This window comes from Macrobrachium nipponense, chromosome 4 (genome assembly GCF_015104395.2).
Source record: "Macrobrachium nipponense isolate FS-2020 chromosome 4, ASM1510439v2, whole genome shotgun sequence".
NCBI lineage: Eukaryota > Metazoa > Arthropoda > Malacostraca > Decapoda > Palaemonidae > Macrobrachium > Macrobrachium nipponense.
This window is the reverse complement of record NC_061100.1, coordinates 80,330,297-80,353,247: the sequence shown is the minus strand read 5'-3', so window position 1 is coordinate 80,353,247 and position 22,951 is coordinate 80,330,297. Positions and strand designations below refer to the sequence as shown.

The following is a 22,951-nucleotide window of genomic DNA, read 5'->3' as shown; positions in this document are numbered from 1 at the left end:
CGCAATTTCATCATCCAGCCACCATCTGGTTCTGGTGATGTCATCGGGATTTCTTTTGTTTTCATTCCAGCAAAAAGTCATGTCAGCGCTCGATATAAAAGAAGTCACGCGCTTGTTCGTCTGCAACATGTCTTGATCTAGACTCGAGTCGAACAACTGCATCAAAGCTTGTGCTGCTTTGGGAGAAAGTATGACATCCTTTTGTCTCAAAGAGAGAAAGCCACCTGGGTGTCTCTCGGAAACTATTGCGCAAAGCCACGTTGCAATTACATCATGCTGCATCGTCCTGATGACGTCAGCTTAGTCACACAAAATTTTTGGCATTAAAAGTGACATCATCCAGCTTCGATAGAATGTTCTATGGAGTCTTGCTTTTGACTGGAGATAGAAATCATTGTCATTGAGAGACTGGAAACCGTGAGTGTAACATTAATGGTTCTCTCTCTCTCTCTCTCTCTCTCTCTCTCTCTCTCTCTCTCTCTCTCAGATTTTAAGTTTATAACATAAAGCAAATTTACAGTGGTCATTGACGTTAACCGTAGCTTTTGAGATCTGATAGCCCCAGTAACGGTGCCTTAACAGGAATTGTGTAAGTGTGTGTAACGAACTGCAGATTCTCAGATATTGTAACTTGTGAGTTTAACCGTGCTTAAAGCATATTTTGAAGTTAGGAGATATATTATTCAATTTGAGTTGATTTTTGTAAGTGTTGTTTAAATTTATCTGCCATTATTAGACCGGTCGATTAAGTAAGGTTTTTTAGTTAATTTATTTCATTTTACACTTTTCAATTTTGTGTTGTATGTTCTTGTGTTTTCAGATTACTTGGTTTTCTTTCACACATTAGTATTTTTTAACGGTTTAACTTTTGCTAAATTATTTTGTTTCACATATCAACATTTTGGTCATTTACTTTTGTTTTTTATCTATGTTCAAATTCTAAGTTTTTTGTTTCCAAGTAATAGTCATTTTTATGCAAAGTAAAATTGTGAATTTTTATCATAAATAAAGTTTGAATTAATAATAAACTTTTGTACTTTAAGTTTCACTATAGTGATTCATGTATTGACCACTGGTGGTAGGAATAACTTTGTGACTAAAGCAGAATGATATAGTTTGGATCCTTCTGTTTTTGCTGAAGTGGCTTTAATCGGGGACACAGTTATAGTTCTTCTGTGCCTAATTGAGTTATGCCCTTTGATATACTTTATTGTATTTGAATGCTGATATCTCCCAATACCAGTAAGTTTTTTAAAGGATCACTGTTGCCTTTAGAGTACCCAGACGTATCTTTTTTATTGGAGTTCAGGTATCTGGCTGTAGTGAGTTAACTTTTGAATTCTATGACTGGTAAATGTAATAAGCAGATACTCAGAAAACTTCGTGACTATATATAGATATATATATATATATATATATATATATATATATATATATATATATATATATATATATATGTATATATATATATATATATATATAGATATATATATATATATATATATATATATATATGTATATATATATATATATATGTATATATATATATATATATATAGTATATATATATTATATATATATCATATATATATATATATATATAAATATATATGTATATAATATATATATATATATATATATATATATATATATATATATAATTGCTTCATTCGAAATTATTTCCTTGCTCTCAAACAAGGCACAAAGTTTTCAAAGGATTCTCTCTCTCTCTCTCTCTCTCTCTCTCTCTCTCTCTCTCTCTCTCTCTCTCTCTCTCTCTCTCTCTCTCTCTCTCTCTCTTCCCCATTTGAGCAAAATGCTTATGGACAAAAAACTAACATTTTTTATAACAGGACATACATGACGCTCTCGGCCCAAACTGGCAAAGTTCTGAAACTTGGACCAAAAACCGAAGTCAGAACTTTTAGTTTTATTACATTTCATGAAACTCTTCGATGAAATCGTTGACCTAAAAGCAGAGTGGTATTTACGTGGAATATTAATTTGAAATGAATGTGCCATCCCATGTTCTAGATATTTGGTTATATATTCATTTCATTGAGTTAATATTATTATGATTTTTATAACTCTTGACTTATCAATCCAACCTTTTCATCAGATCCATATGACTGACCTACTTTATAGATAACAAGGCTACAGAAATAGAAAGAGAAATTAAATAAGGCGTGATCCGACCTCTAGCTTACTCGGAGTGTTGTTAAATAACTGCACTATATTTTATTATAAATCATTTCTCTGTAATGTTTAACGTGCACACTATTAATTTTTTTATAATTTATTCTGATAGATAAATCGCAATGTGCTATCCTAAAATTCCTGCATCTTTAACTCAATGCAAAACACCTTTTTCAGACCATAGGCTTTTTTTTCTAACTCCCCAACAAGAACAGCATCAACAACAAAGTAGTTTGTAAGGCTTACTCCCCGAGTAAGCGAAAACCGAATGTAGTAGTTTAATCTATTATTTTTTTCTTTTTTCATTTCACTTCCATTGAAATTACAGTCAAAATTTGCTCGAAGGTCTTGGGAATTTCACCAAAATGACAGACAGCAGAAGTGTGAATTTCGATTTCCTCCGTTTCTGAAGAAGCGCTGAAACCAACCGTTAGCGATGTTTATTGCGGCATTCAGCGTCATCCGCCCCTTCGCTGCTGAGGTAAAGACAGTGTCCAAGATTTATCTGAAACCGTTTGTTCAAACAGTTCTTGAAATTGTAAACCGAGGCATGTTCCTTCGAGCACTAAGATAGGTGTTCTGCTGAATGTTCGTTGAAGACTTCAAAATGCTCCATTTGGGGCAATAAACATCAATACGATCGGTTTGGCAGTGAAATGTTTTCATAAATGTTATTGACAAGTAGACTGATTTGTATTTGGAATTGTCTAGCTTGATTTGTTAAAATTAATATATAGATATATATAATAATATATTATTATATATATATATATATATATATATATATATATATACATATATATATGGTTGTGCGTTAGGAGAAATTGTTCTCCTCACATTTAAAAAAATTTAACAATCATGCATATGACTGCCTCTGCAACTTTTTTTTTTTTTGCAAAGTAATTGTGTAATTCCCTCCTATATATTGAATTCCAAGAATTTAGCAAAAGAAGTTGACATATTACAACAACTTTCCTGTGGCCTTTGAAGCGATGCAATCTTAGTTCAAATGTTTTGTGAAACTTTGGCAGCTTCTTAGTTTTCGCAAGAAGAAGAAAAAATTACAAAAGGTTAAGAGAGGCAACTACGATTCTCTTTATTTCTATTTCATTTCAGCTTGTTTCTGTGATTGAAAGGGATACATATACTAAGTATTAAAAAGATGTTTATGCTCTTTATTTTATCAGTCGTGTATTTCTTCAGAACTAGAAATTGTTCAAGCGTTTAGTTCGCCAGGCGTTAAGACTTTTGTTTTACCTGCATTCTTCAGATTATGTCTGAAAAGTACTGAAATGTTTTCAACAATCGAAATCAGACACTCTCCTCCTTATGTTAATTGTGGAAGGTGACGAAAATATAGTTTTTTTTCCTATCAATTCAACTTTTCTTAGAAATCTACTAAATGCTCGTAAATGATATCTGATCCGTCTGCTCGAGCTTCTGCACCTCAGTGGAATCCAAACATTTACTGTGGGATCTTCACACTGCTTTACAGGAAATTTAGTTCACAACTTGTCTCTTACCCCACAAATCATTATATTTTCAGAAATATTTCGCAAGTAAGTCAAATAAAGAAAACCAAGGAGTTCATAAGAATGTAACAGAAAAAATGGCAACAGAAAATTAAAGTGCGTTAGAAAGGATAAGGAATTTTTAATCCAAAAGAAGAAAAGATAAGATAAAGACGTAACTAAGGATAATAAAAGAAAGGTTCCATCAAAGCTTAGGGGAAGATCTTAAAGGGTCATTTTATAGAGAATTGCTTTGTTTGTTTGTTTGTTTTCAACTTCGGTGTGAATAAATATCGAACAGTAATATAGTATGAAGGAGAAATGTTTTCGTTATTTGAAAACTTTTTGTACTTTTTCTTGCTTTTGCTAGTACAAAAGTGGATGCTTGTTAATTAGTTTTTATTCATGGAGATCCTTTAACTCCCTATATCTGTAAACTTGGTTGAAACGATGTGGAATCTGAGCGTGAGACCTTTATACGATTATCAAGACAGTAAAATAGCCGTATTCCAAATGGATACGAACAGAATAGAGAATTGAATATAATGAAATCATAAGGCTCTTTTTTTTTTTTTCTTTTGTTATTAGCTCATGATAAAACTTGTTCCGTTTACAGAACCAAGTTTGCCAGTTAGATATTTTCGACCAATCAGTTTCTTTTACATTTCGTTATATGTTATCCTCGTTAACATTTGACTTATAATTGTGCAAACTTTACTCGTTTCCTCCACATTCTCCGATAAAGTCTTACATGACGTCGTCTTCCTGAATTTGATATCGGTTATACTTTTTGCGCTTCCCTCCCTTTCTGTAAAAAACCTCCTTTTGTATTGCACAGAGTTTTCTCTCTCCACTGTAATCTCCTTTTATTCAAAACCTGAACCCTAAACTCTACAGCATTTGTTCTCCGCCTTTCCCATTTTCACCAATGGGTTTGCATTTACTTTACACTCCACGGAGTCGCTCTCCATCTTTCAACAGTTTGGTCTTTTCTGTGACATCCCATTCATCTTCCCCTCAGTATTGAACCCGAGAGAGAAAAATGTTCATCGGAAGCTTTCTCCGGCCTCTTCTTAGCCCAGTCACGTCTTGTGTCCAAAGCGTTTTTGTTTTTAAAGTGGCCTTTCAAATAGGTCTATAGAAGTTGCAATATCGTGTTTCGCTTCGATGTTCGGGTTTTTGGAAACATGTTAATGGTCCGGCTCTCTCTCTCTCTCTCTCTCTCTCTCTCTCTCTCTCTCTCTCTCTCTCTCTCTCGTTCAATATGCGAGTAAGCACAACATATCTCACATTCAAATTCTGCAAGGCTACTTTCCAGTGGTACATAAATATAGGTATCGCAAATATTATCAAAACTCTTTGATGACTTTATTTAACGATAATAAATTAAATACATCATTTATTAACTGTGAAAGTTGGATCTTAAGTTAATAACCGGAATGAAATTTATTATTATTATTATTATTATTATTATTATTATTATTATTATTATTATTATTATTTAGAATAATTGCTTCGATAGAAATTTACCTCTTGTTCAGCGTGTTTCTGGTTTAAATAACTTTTTTTGTTTGAGGTGTCATAAGATTTTCCACATTTCTTTCACAGATTATGTTTAAGTTATTTCTTATTTGAGCGAAATATAAATTAATTAGTCAGTCAGTCGAAGTGGCTGCTGTCTTCGGCCAATTAAATGGATTAAACATTAATATCTGTCGTTTTCAGTTAATTTTTACATGTCACCCTCTTGCACTATTCACCTCAGCAACCTCGAAAACTATGGATTAGACACTAATATCTGTCCTCGGTTATTTTTACATTTCACCCCCTTCCCACATACTCCCTCCCCCTTTGGTGCCAGTGATATTTTACCCCCACAGTATCCTTTTTCCAGATGGTAAGGAATATGTATACTAAGTTTGGATGAAATTGCTGGATGCACTTCAGAGTGATGCTGGAACATACACACAAACATACGTCCATCCATTTTTATGTATATATATATATATATATATATATATATATATATATGTATATATATATGTGTGTGTGTGTGTGTGTTTGTGTGTGTAGTGTGTGCATACATATATATATATATATTATATATATATATATATCTAGATATATATATATATATATATATGTAGTAGCTTTTAGTAATAAATATTACGTTTGATTTCAGCACGTGCATGCACGAATATACATCTGCAATATACACACATACACATGCATACACACACACAAACACATGCACACATACACATACACACACATGTATATATACATACATATATATATATATATATATATATATATATATATGTATGTATATATATATGTGTGTATGTGTATGTGTGCATGTGTTTGTGTGTGTGTATGCATGTGTATGTGTGTATATGCAGATGTATATTCGTGCATGCACGTGCTGAAATCAGACGTAATGTTTATTAGTAAGCAAAGCAAGCGCCCACTGACCTGGATAGCTAAGCAAAAAGAATATATTTTGAAAAATGAAAAAGTAAGGTAAATTACCAAACAAATAAATATGCTGAAGATGGCATATGATGGTAAAGACAGTTCTGTTCTTTCTGTAGCATATGTGTAAGAGAGAGAGAGAGAGAGAGAGAGAGAGAGAGAGAGAGTATCTAAAAGTCAAATATACTATATTTGCTTATTCCAAATTCTAATTGGGTGTGTACAAGAAAGTAATGCAGGAAAGGGTGTTAATAAGGCAGTGTTCACACCTTACTAATTTATTCAGACAACAAACAGACAGGTCATTAGCTCTTGCGAGCGGAAATGTAGTACCTGACATCAGGCATGTAGAAACAGATTAAACGCAATCACTTGCGGTTGTTGGTAGATGCAAGTATACGCACATATGAATCGATACGTAATACAGGACTGAGGTTAAGATGCATATGGCTGAAAAGCTGACAGTTCAATGCTTTTGATGATGAAGATACACTAAATGTGAAAATAATAATGAAGGAGATATTATATGCATAAAAGATGCGTGACAGGTGCTGTGTTTCTTCCGTCGTCGTTTTGGGATTACTGGCCGCTGCGATCAAGGTATATGTGGTCCACGTCTGGACCCTACAGTATAATTTTCATAATGTTGGTGCAAGATAGAGATAAAGAGAAGCACTACTCGTTCTTTCGTGCCTGACGCAAAAACCGTTCAAAGCACCATCCACGGGAGCGAAGGCTCAGTCAATAAGGAACATCACTGGACTTCGGATCAAAAGGTCGTCTGCCTGACCGCTCCATAAAAATCGAACCTATTGTGAAGCTCTTGAAATAAAGCGAAACAATTATCGATATGAGGGACCTGATCTTTTAAAACGCTGCCAGAATTCGTGGAATTTCTTTGAGCAGTAACTTCAGCATATTCCCTCCAGCATTTTTCAGTTCTTTCGCTCCAATATCAGTTTTCTCATTTCAGAATTGAATCGACATCCGGGAGAGATGATGATGTCAGTGTGATTGCAGGAGGGGAAATTTATTCGATGCAAATTTTACATATTTGTTTGACGGCGTTCGTCATCTTTTTTGGTCTAAGAACGTTCATGTAATTTACGAAACATTATTATTTCCCCCGTAGTACAAAGGATTTGAAGTCTTTTATCTTCTTTTAGGCACTATTTAAAAAATCCCACACATGCTAGCAATACTCCTGAAAGGCCTGTCACCTATTTAAGCTTCACTAAAGATGGCGAGGAAGGAACAGACTCGAATGAAACAATGTTCAAGAATGATTACGGTTGATAATCATCAGTGAGAGAGTTAAGGGTCGCCAAGCAGTATAACCCCTTGTTTATAGCATCCAATGTAATTTCATGCTCCCTTGCCTCTAATGAGAGGATTTCGGTCGGGGTGTACATTAGAGGAATATGGCAATGGGAATCGTCAGTTGTAAGAGGAATGGCAGTGGAAGATTTCTGTGAGTAAAATTCAATTACGGTGGTGAAATCCGATGAGAAATGTCACTGTGAAAAGGGAATGATAAATACCACAAAGATGTGACATCTGTCGAAGGTGTAAGGAGTAAGCAGTGAAAAATGGCGATGGCAACAAGAAAATTGTTATAGAAAAATGTCATGAAGTGATTAATACGTCTCATACCACACACGTTCAGTAATCTTGAATGTGGCACTATAGATATCCTCACATGAAACCTTTATTGTCATTGCGTCAGCGTTTAACCTAAGATAAACGTATTACATTGGATTATTTCTAACGATCATTTGATGTATCAACTAATGTATAATACGCAATCATCTCTCCCCAGGATGCAACGCCCTACACATCACTGACCTGGACGTGCCTAAGGTCATCCAGAATGGTTCGAGGTCATCGGTGATTCTGGACTGCATCTACCGGTACGAGCACAACGACCGGGACAGCCTCGTCGTCAAATGGTTCTGGAACCACGAACCGGAGGCTGTCTACCAGTGGATTCCGGGAAAGAACCCCGAAGCCATCGGGATACTTAGGGTGAGTCTCTGCTATGTCATTTATCTATTCGTTTATTAAACTGATACTCTTTGATTTGGATAATTTAACTGATTAACTGTCTGCTCATTTCATTTGATCTTTTAGATATATGGTTTTTTTTATTTATCCATCCCCACAATTTCGTACAAATATGTTTATATGTGCACATGCATATACGTATATATAAATGCATGACACACACACACACACACACACACACACACACACACACATATATATATATATATATATATATATATATATATATATATATATATATATATATGTGTGTGTGTGTGTGTGTGTGTGTGTATTCTGTATATAGATATATATATATATATATATAAATATATATATATATGTTATATTATTATTATTATATATAATTTTATCCGTATATGTATATAGATAGATATATATATATTATATATATATATATATATATATTATATATATATATTTATATATTATTTTATATATATGGATGTATATATATATATAGTATATATATATTATATATATATATTTATATATATGTATTATATATAAACTATACTATATATTTATATAGCTATATATTATTATATATGTAAATATTGTATATATCTATATGTTGTTTTGTGTGTGCGTGTGTATATTTGTCAAATTAACATATTTAACTGCTCATCATATTTTGAAAAGAAAATTTTATGGTACGACAAGGATACGAATGGTGTATCTTCATCCAAATCATGACCTCATCCTGCGATAATTGTTGTCAAGTTTTGTTTAAACGATTTAAAGTTGGAAGGTTTCCAGGTATGAACGGCGACTAATAGGATGTAATCATACTCCTGTTGTTATGTAATTCTACCAACTAATTATTTTGTCATATTGTATGTTTAACCAAGACACCTAAATTATCTTGTGATATTCATTGTGCTAAAAGAATTGCTAAGGATTTAAGATCAAAAGTTATATCTTAGTGTAGAGCATGCTCAGGTATCCATAAAGCACAAGTTAAGTTATAAATGAATCTCATGGGTACTACATGACTGTTAGGACTCAGCCATGGCGAAAAATCTGTAGCAAATAAAAACGGCCATTAATATCCTTTTGATCCCTGTATGATTTTACTCGCATATATTGCCGCTCAGAATATCAAGAAAAGTGCGTGACGTAGCGTAAGGGCAGTTGATCAGACAACACAGAGAATATTTCCTCCACGGAAGCGAATCTCACTAAATCGCGAGTCCCCATTTGGTGGGACATTGACTTTTCCTTCGAGAAGCTGGGAATGTCCACAGAATTTCTTATTATGAGTAATGAAAGTGCTTACTACATTGCCTTGCCTTTAAGATGATCTGAAGAGTTAGCAAAGTAAGCACTGGCGCTAACATTATTTTCTATTCTTTGCTTAAGTGCGATTCTTGTATACTTAGGAGACCAACTAACTTTTCTCATTTTCTGTTAGAATATTCAGTAATTATTAATATACGAATAACAGTTGACTTCTTAAGAGTTTATATTGATTATATTCATATTCGGTTTTCATTTTGGCTGAGATTTTTGTAATTTGTTGATCATATTCGTATTTTGCTAAGTACAGGATTCGCATACCAATCTTGTTTTTTTTATTATTTCTTTGCGAATGTTTGAAGTTTCTGGTACTAAGTCATCACGAGTATATCACTTTAACGAGACAAATATGTTAAACTCTATAGAGTTATAATGATCTAACACAGAATCTTACATTTGAAGTGTTCAAGAGCTTCATTTTACCTGTAATTAAAACAAACAATTTCTTGTGAAGTTACTCAGTCATTATGATGGTATCGCATCCTTGTGTGTAACAAAGCCATTTCCTCACAATTACCAAATCCCTTGTTTGAATCGTAGGTCTTACTCACTACCATTATTATATCAATAAACTTAATATTTTTATCTTATGATATCAGTTAAATGGGCTTTAGATTTACATCTACACTGGAGGAAGCTTGTTCTTTGAATTTGCATCCATCTTAAAAAGTTGTACATACCACACATGACTGCAGTACCCTGGAGTTCATGATGGTGGTCATTGAATTTTCACTTAGTTTTAATTTTCCTCGTTGCATTTTCCTGGTGCATGTTCATATACACTTTTCCCATTGTACTTCATGTTTAGTCATTCAGTTGTACTTTCTCGTTGCTGTGTCTTTGTTGCCATGGCAATTTCTCATTGGTTACTTACTTCTCCGTCAGCTGCCGTTTCTAAGTGGTATTTTGCATTCCCTTTTGCCAGTGCCATTTCCCATTTTACCCCTGGCACTTTCTCTTGATTTACTCACAGCATTCTTCCATTGCCATTCCTCCCTGCCATCTTCCATTTGATGATTCCCACTGCCATATTCCCCTTACGTATAACCCGAAATCCTCTCATTAGAGGCAGGGAAGCATGAAATTGCATTGGATGGTAGACACAAGGGGTTGGTTATATTGTTTTGCGAGCCTTAATTCTCTCGCTGGTAATCAACTGTGATAATCCTTGAATATTGTTTCATCCAAGCCCGTTCCCTCCTCGCCATCTTTGAAATTTAAAACACTTGATGGGGTTTTGGGATCATGTTGTCAAATATTTATCTTATTTCGTTGTGATTTTTCAGCTTATATGGTCTTGTGTTCTAAAAAGAGCCTAAAGAAAATAGAAATGACTCATCCTCTGTTGCCTACTAGGAAGCACTAATGTTCCGTAAGATACATGAACATTTATCGAGAGAGAAAGATGCGGAAGACAGTCATACAAAAGTGTAAAATCTTCATCGCATAAATTTCCCCTCGTGCAATCACACTGACATCATCATTTCTCCCGGATGTCGATTCATTTCTGAAAATAGAAAACGGATAATGGTGAGAAAGAATTGAAAAATGCTGGAGGGAATGTGCTCTAGTTACTGCTCAAAGAAATTCCGCAAATTCTGGCCAGGCTTTAAAAGATCGGCTCCCTCTCATTGATAATTGTTTCGCCTTTATTCAGGAGCTTCACAGTAGGCTCCGCTTTTATGGAGCCGTAAGTCTGACGACCTTTTCATCTGGAGACCAGTTATGTTTCTTGTGGGCTGAACCTTAGCTCCCCTGGATGCTGATGCTTTGCTCGGCTTTTGCCTCAGACACGAGAGCACCAGTAGTCTCTCTCTCTCTCTCTCTCTCTCTCTCTCTCTCTCTCTCTACACACACACACACACACACACACACATATATATATATATATATATATATATATATATATATATATATATATATATATATATATATATATATATATATATATATATATATATATATATTTAATGAATGCCTTTTACTGTAATACAATAGTTTGATATGAAGATAAAAAGGACCATAAAACACTATTTGAACGTTGCAACCAAATAGTGTTTCATGGGCTTTTATCTATACACACACACACACACACACATACACACACACACTATATATATATATTATATATATATATATATATATATATATATATATATCTTATACAACATTGAGCGCTAAAAATTCGATGAATATCCAATTCGCCTTACCTCGGAAATTATACATAGTGATATGTGGTTCGTCACCTTGCGAACTCGACCCACCGAACAGCAAGTATCAACTACCTCAAAGTGAGTGGAATTGTAATTACCTTGAAATTATTTATTTCTTCTGATTACTCTCATATTCATTTTTTTCTTGTGGTTAAAATATTTTAAGTTGTTGATCTATATTTATTGATATATTGCTGTTAACAGGATTCCAGGTGAATAATGTAAGTCCCTGGTATTAATCCAGTGTGAACGTGTCTTCAAAGAAACAAGAATTTTCATATCAATAAAGTTATAATTATTTCCATAGTCGTGTACTTGCCGCTTTCAAAGGCGACATGTTACCTTTAATTAATTCAAGAACCTTTCTTCCAAATTATCCAGTCTTTGAGACGGTATCGTTCAAGAGATGCAGGTATTACCCGAATCTTTGCGGGCAACAAAGTCATTCACTTACGATTGCCAAATCGGGGAGTGTTCCCTTATCTTAATCATATGTCTCACCCACTGTCGGCTTTATCAATACACTGAATACATTTTCTGATGATATAGGTTGATGGGCTTTAAATTTACACCCTCACAGGATGAATCGTGTCCCTTGCATTTGATACCGTCTAAAAGAAGCTTGTACTTACCATATGTAACTACAGTAAGTCGTTTCCTTGAGTCCATGCGTTTTCATATTTCCTTTTCCTTTTTCTTCGTCTTTATTGCATAGATTTTTTTATTAATTGCTCTCGTTATTTAATTTTGTCATTTCCTTGTTGCTATCACCATATCTACTTCGACAACTGCGATTTCTAAAGTGGCATTTCTTTTTCCCACTGGCAATATTTCCTATTGCACATTACTGTAGCCACTCGGTTAACTCACAGCATTCTCCATTGCCATTCCTTCTGCCATCTTCCAATGAATGATTCCCATTGCCATATTCCCCATTTATGTGTGACCCGAATTCCTCTAATTAGAGGCAGGGAAGCATGAAATTGCTTTGGATGATATACACAAAGGGTTATATTGCTATGCGACCCTTCATTCTCTCGCTGATAATAATCAACCGCAATAACTCGCGAATGTTGCCCCTTCCAAGTCCGTTCCCTCCTCGCCATCTTTAGTGAAGTTTAGAATTGGTGATGGCCGTTTTACGATTGAGGTGTTCATGTATGGGGACTTATTAAGGGAAGTATTTATCGTTGTTGTGTCGTTTCATGCGCTCAAGTCAGAGCCTAAAATTAAATAGAAGAATGCAATTCTTTTGTACTAGAATGTAATAGATTTCGGTGAAAAGGGTCAACATTTATCGAAAAAGAAAAATGCGGAAGACTGGCATACAAGACTTGAAATTCTGCATCGCATAAATTTCCCCTCCTGCAATCACACTGACATCGTCATCTCTCCCGGATGTCGATTCATTTCTGAAAATAGAAAACGGATAATGGCGCGAAAAAACCGAAAAATGCTGGAGGCAATGTGCCCTAGTTACTGCTCCAAGAAATTCCGCGAATTATGGAAGCGTAGTGAAAGATCAGGTCCCTCATATCGGTAATTATTTCGCCTTTATTCAGCAGTTTCAAAATAGGCCCGACTTTTATGGAGCGGTCAGTCTGACGACCTTTTGATCCGGAGGCTAGTGATGTTTCTCATTGACTGGTCCTTCGCTCCCCTGGATGCTGCTTTGAACGGTTTTTGCGTCAGACCAGAAGAGCGAGTAGTATCTCTCTCTCTCTCTCTCTCTCTCTCTCTCTCTCTCTTACACGAAATCAGAACATTCTTTATCATTACTTAACATCTTCAGTCACAACAGGAAAAGACAAAAAGCATCCGAACATTCTACAAAGAGAAAAGATTGGACTTGATAAGAGAAGGAAAATTTGATGTTCCTGAAATGACTGCACATCGGAAATCAGAAACATTTCCAACTCTTTTCCGAATCCTAGTTGTAGAAGAGCATTCACAAGAACCTGTTTCTTTACGCTCAGTGAGCGCTTTCACGAGGTTTCCTAGATTCCTGAAGAAGAGAACGCGTGAAGTAGACTGTGAATCGTTTAATGACGTAGCCATCATAGACATCTTTGGAGACTGAGTTTCACCCATATCTGAATAGAGCGAAAGTCTTCGCTTTAATATACGTCATGTCATTTTTTTTTTTTTTTTACTTTAAGAAGCAATATAATGTAGTTTTGAAGATACTATTGTTTTAAAGTTAAATTTACTAACATAAGTAGTAAGATAGTTCTTTATTATTCATTCACAAATATAAATGAAAAATTCAATACACAGAATGAAAATATTTACGAAATAGCGTAACAAGACTTACAATTGAACGAATAACATCGCCTAGCAAATTGAGCAAAGCCTACAAGCAACGAGGAAAAGAACCATTTTACGTTACTCCTTGAGAAAGGTTTCATTATATCAATATGACGTAAGATATATATAAAGATGTATAATCATGAATTCCCAAAACCAAATCAAACTCAGTAAAAATATTGAGCCATTCTTCTACATACGAATGATCGAAAGCGAAACTCCAAATGTGCCGTTTTTGTCAAGGTCATGAAACAGTTTTTACTGACATTCTTGGGAATATTTATTTGTGTTCCGGCTGTTGCGACCTTTCTGTCCCGGACGACAGACAGGATGAGATTCCGATACCGAAATGTTATTGTTATAGATCCTGTGACTTCATTCAGCCGCATTTCAATAAACAGAGATACTTTTTTATCTAACTTCAATTTAATTTTTAAACGTTTATATGTTTCAACAACCGTCAGAAGTCTTTCATTTCTTTTAATTCCTCGTTGGGCAAGTGGTATGCGTACTCGCCTACCAATCTGGTAACCCGAGTTCTCTCTTGCCTGCCGCCAGTGCGGAATCAGAGGAATTCATTTCTGGTGATTAGAAATGAATTTCTCGATATAACGTAGTTAGGGTCCCACAATAAGCTGTAGGTCCCGTTGATAATTAACCAATTGGTTCGTAGCCACGTAAATAAAAATCTAATCCTTCGGGCCATCCCTGATAGAGCTGTTAACCAGGTAAGTGGTCTGATCAAACTAAGGTATACATACTTATCTTTCATTTCTTTTGGTGAAAAGCTGTGGATTTTCTTCTAAAGTCTTAATGATAAAGAATCTCATACGTAATACTATCATAGAGTGCTTCATTAACGTAAAATCTTTACTGTCTTTTCATTTTTGTTCGTTAATATTTATTTGTTTGCTAATTTGGATTATTCTTTTAAGTATTTTTTCCAGTGTGTTTCTTCTGTGCTTTTCAAGTAGGCATTCAGGTCTTTTATTTTGTCAATCTTTGTGCATTTTAAATACAGATGTGCGTGTTCTTTTCGTCATCGGCGAGGACGCTCACCTCAAAGAGTTAGGCACTACTTGTTAACATAATGGCACCTCAGTTGAGTAAAGCAAACAATTGCATACCTTGTGGTTTACACGCACACACACACACACATACTTAAAATACTTAAAACAATAATCCCCATTAGCAAACAAATAAATATTAACGCAACAAAAAAAATGAAAAGACATAGTAAATTTGTATATTATATATGTATATATATATATGTATATATATATATATAATAATATACATATATATATATATATATACATATATGTATATATATTATACATATATATATATAATATACATATATACAATATATATAGATTATACATATATATATAGATAATATACATATGTATAATATATATATATATACATATATATATATATATATATATATATATATATTACGTCAGAAAGTACAAATTTACTATGTAAAAACTTATTACATCCAAAGAGGACCTCAATAATACAGAAGGTTCAAGAAAGGAGGTTCTTTTTTATTTGCAAGCCCACATGCAGACAGGCTCCCGTAATCTTGAAAGTAAAGAAATAAGAAATATATTTTCTGAACCTTCTGGATGAGTAACGTCGTCTATTGAAGTAACATTTACAGATATTATATATATGTATATGTGTGCGTGTGTGATTGTGTGTGTGTTTGTGTGCGTGTGTGGTACTATACTAGTAATACACACGTTTTTATACTAACAAGTACTTAATCATAAATACTTTTGAATGTCGAATAAATTTTGCACTGGGAATAACTTATACCCGGAGCGCACAAGAGCTTCTGTCAAAGTCAAGACTCGGACCGATGTCGTTTGGGTTTCGATACAGAGGAGACCAAAACTCATCAGTTCGGCTATCCAGAGAGACATAAGGTGGTTAACGACTGCTGAACGTATTCCCTTCGAATTCAGATCTCTACCATGACTGTTGATAGCTAAATTTGTAAGAGAAGCTTTTGGCGATGTATTATGTATATATGTGCATCTATGGCATTCCTTTTTCCCATTGGTATTTCCATTTGCAAGTTACTACAGGCACTCTATTGTTTTACTCACAGCATTCTGCCATTGCTAATCATCAGTGCCATATTCCAATGAATGATTCCCGTTGCCATATTCCCCTTAGGTATGATCCGAAATCCTCTCATTAGAGGCAGGGAAGCATGAAATTGCATTGGGTGATAGACACAAGGGGTTATACTGTTATGCGACCCTTAATTATCTCGCTGGTAATCAACTGTAATTACTCGTGGATATGACTTCACCCAAATCTGTCCTCTCGCCATCTTTAGTTAAGATTACAATTGGTGATGGAAGTTTTAAGATAAAGTTCTCTTGTGTATGGAGGCATTTCAAGTGGATATTTGATTTTGTTCATCGTGAATTTTGAACTGATGTCGACTTGCTATTTAGGGAGAACCTAAAAGAAAATAAAAAATATCCAGTGCTTCTGTACCAGGAAGTGAGAAATATTCCATAAAGTACGAACATATAACGAGAGAGAAAGAAGATGCGGAAGACCATCATACAAAAGTTTAAAATTTGCATCTCATTCATTTGGCTTCGTGCAATTACACTGACATTATCATCTCTTCCGGATGTCGATTCATATCTGAAAATAGAAAACGGGTGATGGCGAGAAAGAATTGAAAAATGCTGAAGGGAATGTGATCTAGTTGCTGCTCAAAGAAATTCCGCGAATTCTGGTAAGGGTTTAAAACATCAGGTCCCTCACATCGATAATTGTTTCGCCTTTATTCAGGAGGTTCACAATAGGTTCGACTTTTATGGAGCGGTCAGGCTGACGACCTTTTGATCCGGACGCCAGTGATGTTCCTTATTGACTGGGCCTTCGCTCCCCTGGATGCTGCTTTGCTCGGCTTTTGCGTCAGACACGAAAGAACGATTAGTCTCTCTCTCTCTCTCTCTCTCTCTCTCTCTCTCTCTCTCTCTCTCTCTCTCTTGCTCTGACATTGTGTGTGAAAATTATACTTTTCTCGATTTTTTTGCAAATATCAAAGTCTAAACTTAAGACGATGCGAAACGTTTAGGTTTCTTAAACGTTCGCACATCAAAAATAAGAAACATTTTCGACTCTTTTCTAATTTCAGTTTCGCTCAATGAACGCTTTCACGTGGTTTTCAGATATCTGAAATAGAGGACCTGTAAATTAGACTGTGAATATTTTAATGCTGTAGTCAGTCAGCATAGACAGCTTTTGAGACTGAGTTTTACATATGTATGAAGAGAGCTAAAGTGTTCGTCATGGAAAAATTCTTTGTATAATGATCATTAAAACCTAATTCATGGAGGAGTACATTTAGCATTAATGTAACACAGTTTTGGAGATATTACTCTTTCAGTCGAATTCAGTAATGTAAAAGAGTTAGAAGATTCTGTATTATTCAGTCATCAGTATATCTATGTATGCATGAGGTTGTAGTCAACAGGGGAAAAGAAAAGCTGAAATTTCTCTTAGTTCAACAGTTGCGGCCTCCACTGGCCCTTATCGAGAGCTGTTTATTAAGTAGCGCGCAAGGTTTACAGTACATTCAAAGTAAAATGTAAGAAACAGAAAAATAAAAATAAGCAGTTCGATAAACATTGGTCATTGAAATGCAGGAAAGTCAGTTACTGTAACAACCTATCAAAAATGATTTACAACCATTTCAAAGGTTTCAGAACAAAACTATCTGTTAAAACAATTCATCTAACAATTAAAATATGATCTTAGCGAAAGGACAACATTGCTTAGTTTGCAACCCCATGTATGCATGTATAATATATATGTGTGTGTGTGTATTTGCGTGTTTATATATATATATATATATATATATATATAATATTATATATATATATATATATATATATATATAATTCTTCTTTAATCTCCTCTTAAGCATTGGTTGAAGGAAGATTTTATCTTTGACATCTGAATCCCAAGTACCCTTTGAGATGTACTTCACTTGTCTTTGTTTAATCAAGGCCTACTCTATCTTTTGGCTTTTGTATCGACATTTTCTCCTATAAATTATATGTGACAAATTCCAGTTTATTCAGTGGTTATGATTATTTGTGGTTCAAAATAACTGGGCTCTGTTGACCATACCTAACTGACTGTTTATGTTGCATTAATCTCTGGGGAAATGATTTTCCTATAAAACCAATGTAAGATTGGTCACAGTCCTGGAATGGGATTTCGTATATACTCCCGTGTCCTTGTGGGTTGTCCTGTTGTAAGTTAATCAGGGATTTGGCTAAGGCATTCGGGTATGTAAAGGCAAAAGGGTTAGATTGTCCGAGAGTCTGAGTCACCGTCTTAATCCTGTCCAAGTGTGGAATTTTTATTTTGTTGTTGAGTGTCTCTCTGGTCTTGTCTTGAGGCAGTCGGTAGAAAATTACGTTTGCTACATGAATCGCTTTCTCATTTATTTGGTCATGGTACCTGAAAGAGGGAACCTGCTTACGAATTAGCTCAAATTCCTTTTCGAGGAAATCTGGGGAACAAATTCTTAAGGCTCTTAAGAATAGGTTCTTGCCTACGCCTATTTTGATAGAAATGTCATGATAGCTAATGTAGTGAATATATGAGAGTGAGAACGTAGGTTTTCTGTATATGGTAAACTCGTATTCTGTCGTGTCTCTGAATATTAAAATATCAAGATAATGAGTTTTGTTGTCGGTCGCCCATTCAACTTTAAATTTGATGCTGGGCACTAATGCATTTAGTTTTGAAAGGAATTCATTGAAATTGCCCCCATCTATTATCCCAAAATGTTAGAATATCATCTACATATCTCATCCACAGGATGCTTTTGGGTTGTATTGCATTTATTACTGTGGTTTAAAAGTATTCCATGTATAGATTAGCTAAAACAGGACTTAAAGGACCACCCATGCTACACCAGAATTTTTGCTTTTAGAATGACTCCCCGAATGAATAATGTCTATCTAATAACGTATTTGGATCAAAACGTCAACTGGTTAATTAAAAACCTTCCCTGAATGTTATCGTTATTTTTCATCGCAGAGGAAAAGTAAGAGCATATCTGGAATCCTCATGAAAAGGTCTATCAAAATAATGCTTCCTTTTTTTTTCTCTACGAATAATGTAAGACAGTACGCAGGAATAAATTTTTTACTACAGAACATAACAAATTTTTAATTGAGCAAATCATATCAACTAGCAAATTAAGTAGAACGTAAAAGCTATGAGGATGTGAAATTTAGTAGGTAGCTCTTAGGAAAATGTTGACAAAAAAAATCATTCAGATCATAAAAGAATATTGACGTCAGTTATGCAATATTTAGAAATGAATTCCCCCAATCAAATCAAATTTAGTAAATGTACTAAATCATTCCTCTGATATACGACTGACCGAAGAGTTCCTCGTCGGACGAGTGGTTTTCGCGCTCGGCTACCAATCCGGTGGTCCGAAGTTCAATAATCCGCTCAGCCAATGGGGAATCAGAGAAATTTATTTCTGATAATAGAAATTCATTTCTCGATATAATGTGGTTCGGATCCCACAATAAACTGTAGGCCCCGTTGCTAGGTGACTAATTGGTTCCTAGCCACGTAAAAATATCGAATCCTTCGGGCCAGCCCTAGGAGAGCTGTTAATTAGCTCAGTGGTCTGGTAAAACTAATATATATGTATAATTGTTGTTTGAAACTGTTGATTGTTGTTTGGGTTTAATTGGACAGTTTATGTATAAAGGTATTTCTGTTGTTGTGGGTTATTAAGGAAGAGGTGCAAATGACCATTTATGACTAATTGAGTTTGTATATTACTTGTTATTGATTGTCAATGATTATTTAAGATAAGTTAAGAAGAAAAAACCAAGTCTGTGTTTCTTTACTGCCACAAGCTATCTAGGCAGTATGGAGAGTAACTTCGACTTGAAACTGATCCCTGAGTATGATAGCAGAAACGCACAATCTGTTATGGAGTGGCTGGAAAAGTTGGAGCTGGTTTGCAAGCTTCGGAAAGTTGATGACGTGGCCAGTGTGATTCCTCTGCAGCTTACAGGTGGTGCCTTTGCATTGTACTTACAGTTACCCACAGCAGATAGGAAGAAGGTTGACCAGGTTAAAGAAGCACTGTTGGCTGCGTTTGCTGTTGATCCCTATGTAGCCTATGAACAGTTTGTCAGTAGGAAGTTGCACAGTGGAGAGGCACCAGATCTCTACTTAGCTGAGCTACGTCGACTCGGATCCCTGTTTGGAGGAATTTCTGAAAAAGCTCTTGCATGTGCTTTTGTAGCTGGACTTCCAGAGAGAGTTCGTCAGCTCTTGAGAGCCGGGTCTCGCATGGAGGCCCTCGATCTGGAACAGATTTTGGCTCAGGCACGGACGGTTCTGAAAGATGACCTTCCTTCTGATTCAGTGGAAACATGTTTTGGCACCACAGGAAGCTTGGGTTCTGTGCCAGTAGAAACAACAGTTCGGAAATGTCATGTATGCCTTGGACCAAATCACTTTGCCAGGGACTGTCTTGCTCGCAACCGAGTAAATAGTCGATTTCGGAGAAGGGTAAAGTGCTATCGGTGTGGTGGAATGGGGTACATTGCGTCAGCTTGTCCGGGAAATGAGCAAGGAGAGGAGGCATCAGCGCCAGCCTCCTCTCCCCAAACCCACTGAGTAAGGTGCTGCCAAGTACTGTTTTGAGTGTAGAGGGTCTTCAGTGTTGCGTGTTAGTAGACACTGGCTGTTTTCAAAGCATCGCTCATGTTCATGCTGTAAGGCATGGAACAAGTGCGCAGTTAGCATGATAACTGTGAGTGGACAAGAATGGGTGTGTGGAAGGTAAGGAATGGGTGTCGTGCACTTGCAGCTCAGTAATGGAGCTACTGCCAGCATTTCTGTATGTGTAACTACTCTAATGCCACTCGGTTTTAAATTTCTTCTCGGCATGGATGGTGTGAGGGCTCTAGGAGGAGTCACTGTCGATACCCAGGGTGGTGTACGATTTGGAATGGAAGACACTTTTTTCTGCAGCTGCTGATGTGATGGTGGGGGTGGATGAGCGTGATTTTAGTGCAATTTATGATCCTGTGATTAAATGTTGGACAGCTACATGAAAATGGTCTGAGGGCAAGGAGCCTGGCATCCTGGAGAATGGAGTAAAGGCATATTCTGTACCTCAGGAGGCAAAGGACCTGTATGAATCAGAACTACAACGATGGGTGAATGATGGCTGGCTGCTTCCTTATGATGAGAATAAATATGGACCAAGCTAAAGGGGCTTATTCCCCCGCATGGCTGTTGTACAGCAAAATAAAAAGAAGGTGCGGCCTGTACTGGACTTCAGAGAACTGAATACGTACATTGATGCATTTACAGCAGACTCGGATGTGTGCTCAGACAAACTATGTGAGTGGCGCAGGCAAGGAGTGAATGTATCTGTAGTAGACTTGGGTAAAGCTTACCTGCAAATAAGAATCCATGAGTCTCTGTGGCCATACCAGACTGTATATTTCAAAGGCCAGAGGTATTGCCTGACTCGACTGGGGTTTTGGTTGAATATTGCTCCAATAGTAATGAAATCTGTTTTAAACTGTGTTCTCCTTCAGGACCCAATTGTAAGAAAAGGAACATCAGCTTATATTGATGACATCTTGGTGAATGAAGATATTGTTAAGGCCAGCCGTGTAGAGGAGCATCTTAGAAATTTTGGGCTAGTAAGTAAGCCACACCAAAGACTTGCTGAAGGGGCTCGAGCATTGGGCCTGAGAGTTTGGGGGGAGCAAGAGAGTCTTTTTGGAAAAGGGACAATGACCTGGGCGATGCACCAAGACAATTGACTCGGCGAGCAGTGTTCTCATACTGTGGTAGACTGTTAGGCCATTACCCTGTTTGTGGATGGCTGCGAGTGGTGGTAGCATTCATCAAGAGAAGAGGCAATAAAGTCACTGAAGGATGGGACGACGTCATTAATGATGATTACATCAAAATGTTTTGTTTTCCGAAGGAACTTCCTGGACAAGGTTTAGTAAGGATGACCCTGTGAGAGGACAGTGGAATGTCACCGGTGACAAATTCAAGATCTGGGTGGATGCTAGTTCTCTTGCACTTAGTGTTGCAGTGGAAGTAAATGGTTCCATTGTGGAAGATGCCAGCTGGCTGCAGAAAGACGACTCTTGCCACATCAATATGGCTGAGCTAGATGCAGTCATTAAAGGATTGAATCTTGCACTGGCTTGGAAGATACAAAAGGTGGAATTAATGACTGACTCATCTACTGTGCATAGATGGATTTCAGATGGACTTTTAGGAAAAAGCAGATTGAAGACTAAGGCTGCAAGTGAAATGCTCATCAGAAGAAGACTAGGAATAGTCTTGTCATTGATAGAAGAGTGTGACCTCCAGCTGTCTATTACACTTGTGTCTTCTGCCAATAATAAAGCTGACAGTTTGACACGTGTACCTCAGCGCTGGCTGAGGGACCTTGGTTCGTCACCAAGATGCAAAACTTGTGTGTGCTTATGTTGTCCCTGCCATTAGTGATGGAATTAAGGAGATCCATCATGCTGCTGGTCACCCGGTTGTAAGAAGGACTCTCTATTTTGTGAAGAAAGTTCATCCAGGAGTTACCAGGCGGCAAGTACAGGCTGTTGTCAAATGCTGTGAGGCATGCCAGTCAATAGACCTGGCCCCAGTGAAGTGGCAGAAGGGTAGTCTGGAAGTGGATAGAGTGTGGCAGAGAATTGGCATGGATATTACTCACTATGATGGATGGCCGTATCTTATTCTCATTGATTGTGGACCATCTCGATTTGCCATCTGGCGTCGGCTTCATTTTCAGACCAGTGAGAGCAT

At 36.1% G+C, this 22,951-nt stretch overlaps 1 protein-coding gene across 1 annotated transcript in view; it reads left to right on the top strand.

Annotated features, from left to right (window-relative positions):
- Positions 1-22,951, top strand: part of LOC135211415 (uncharacterized) — an 84,403-nt gene that overhangs the window by 11,995 nt on the left and 49,457 nt on the right. Inside the window, exon 4 of the mRNA XM_064244727.1 lies at positions 8,002-8,207. Coding sequence (XP_064100797.1) covers positions 8,002-8,207 — 206 coding nt within the window. The remainder of the gene's footprint in view (positions 1-8,001; positions 8,208-22,951) is intronic.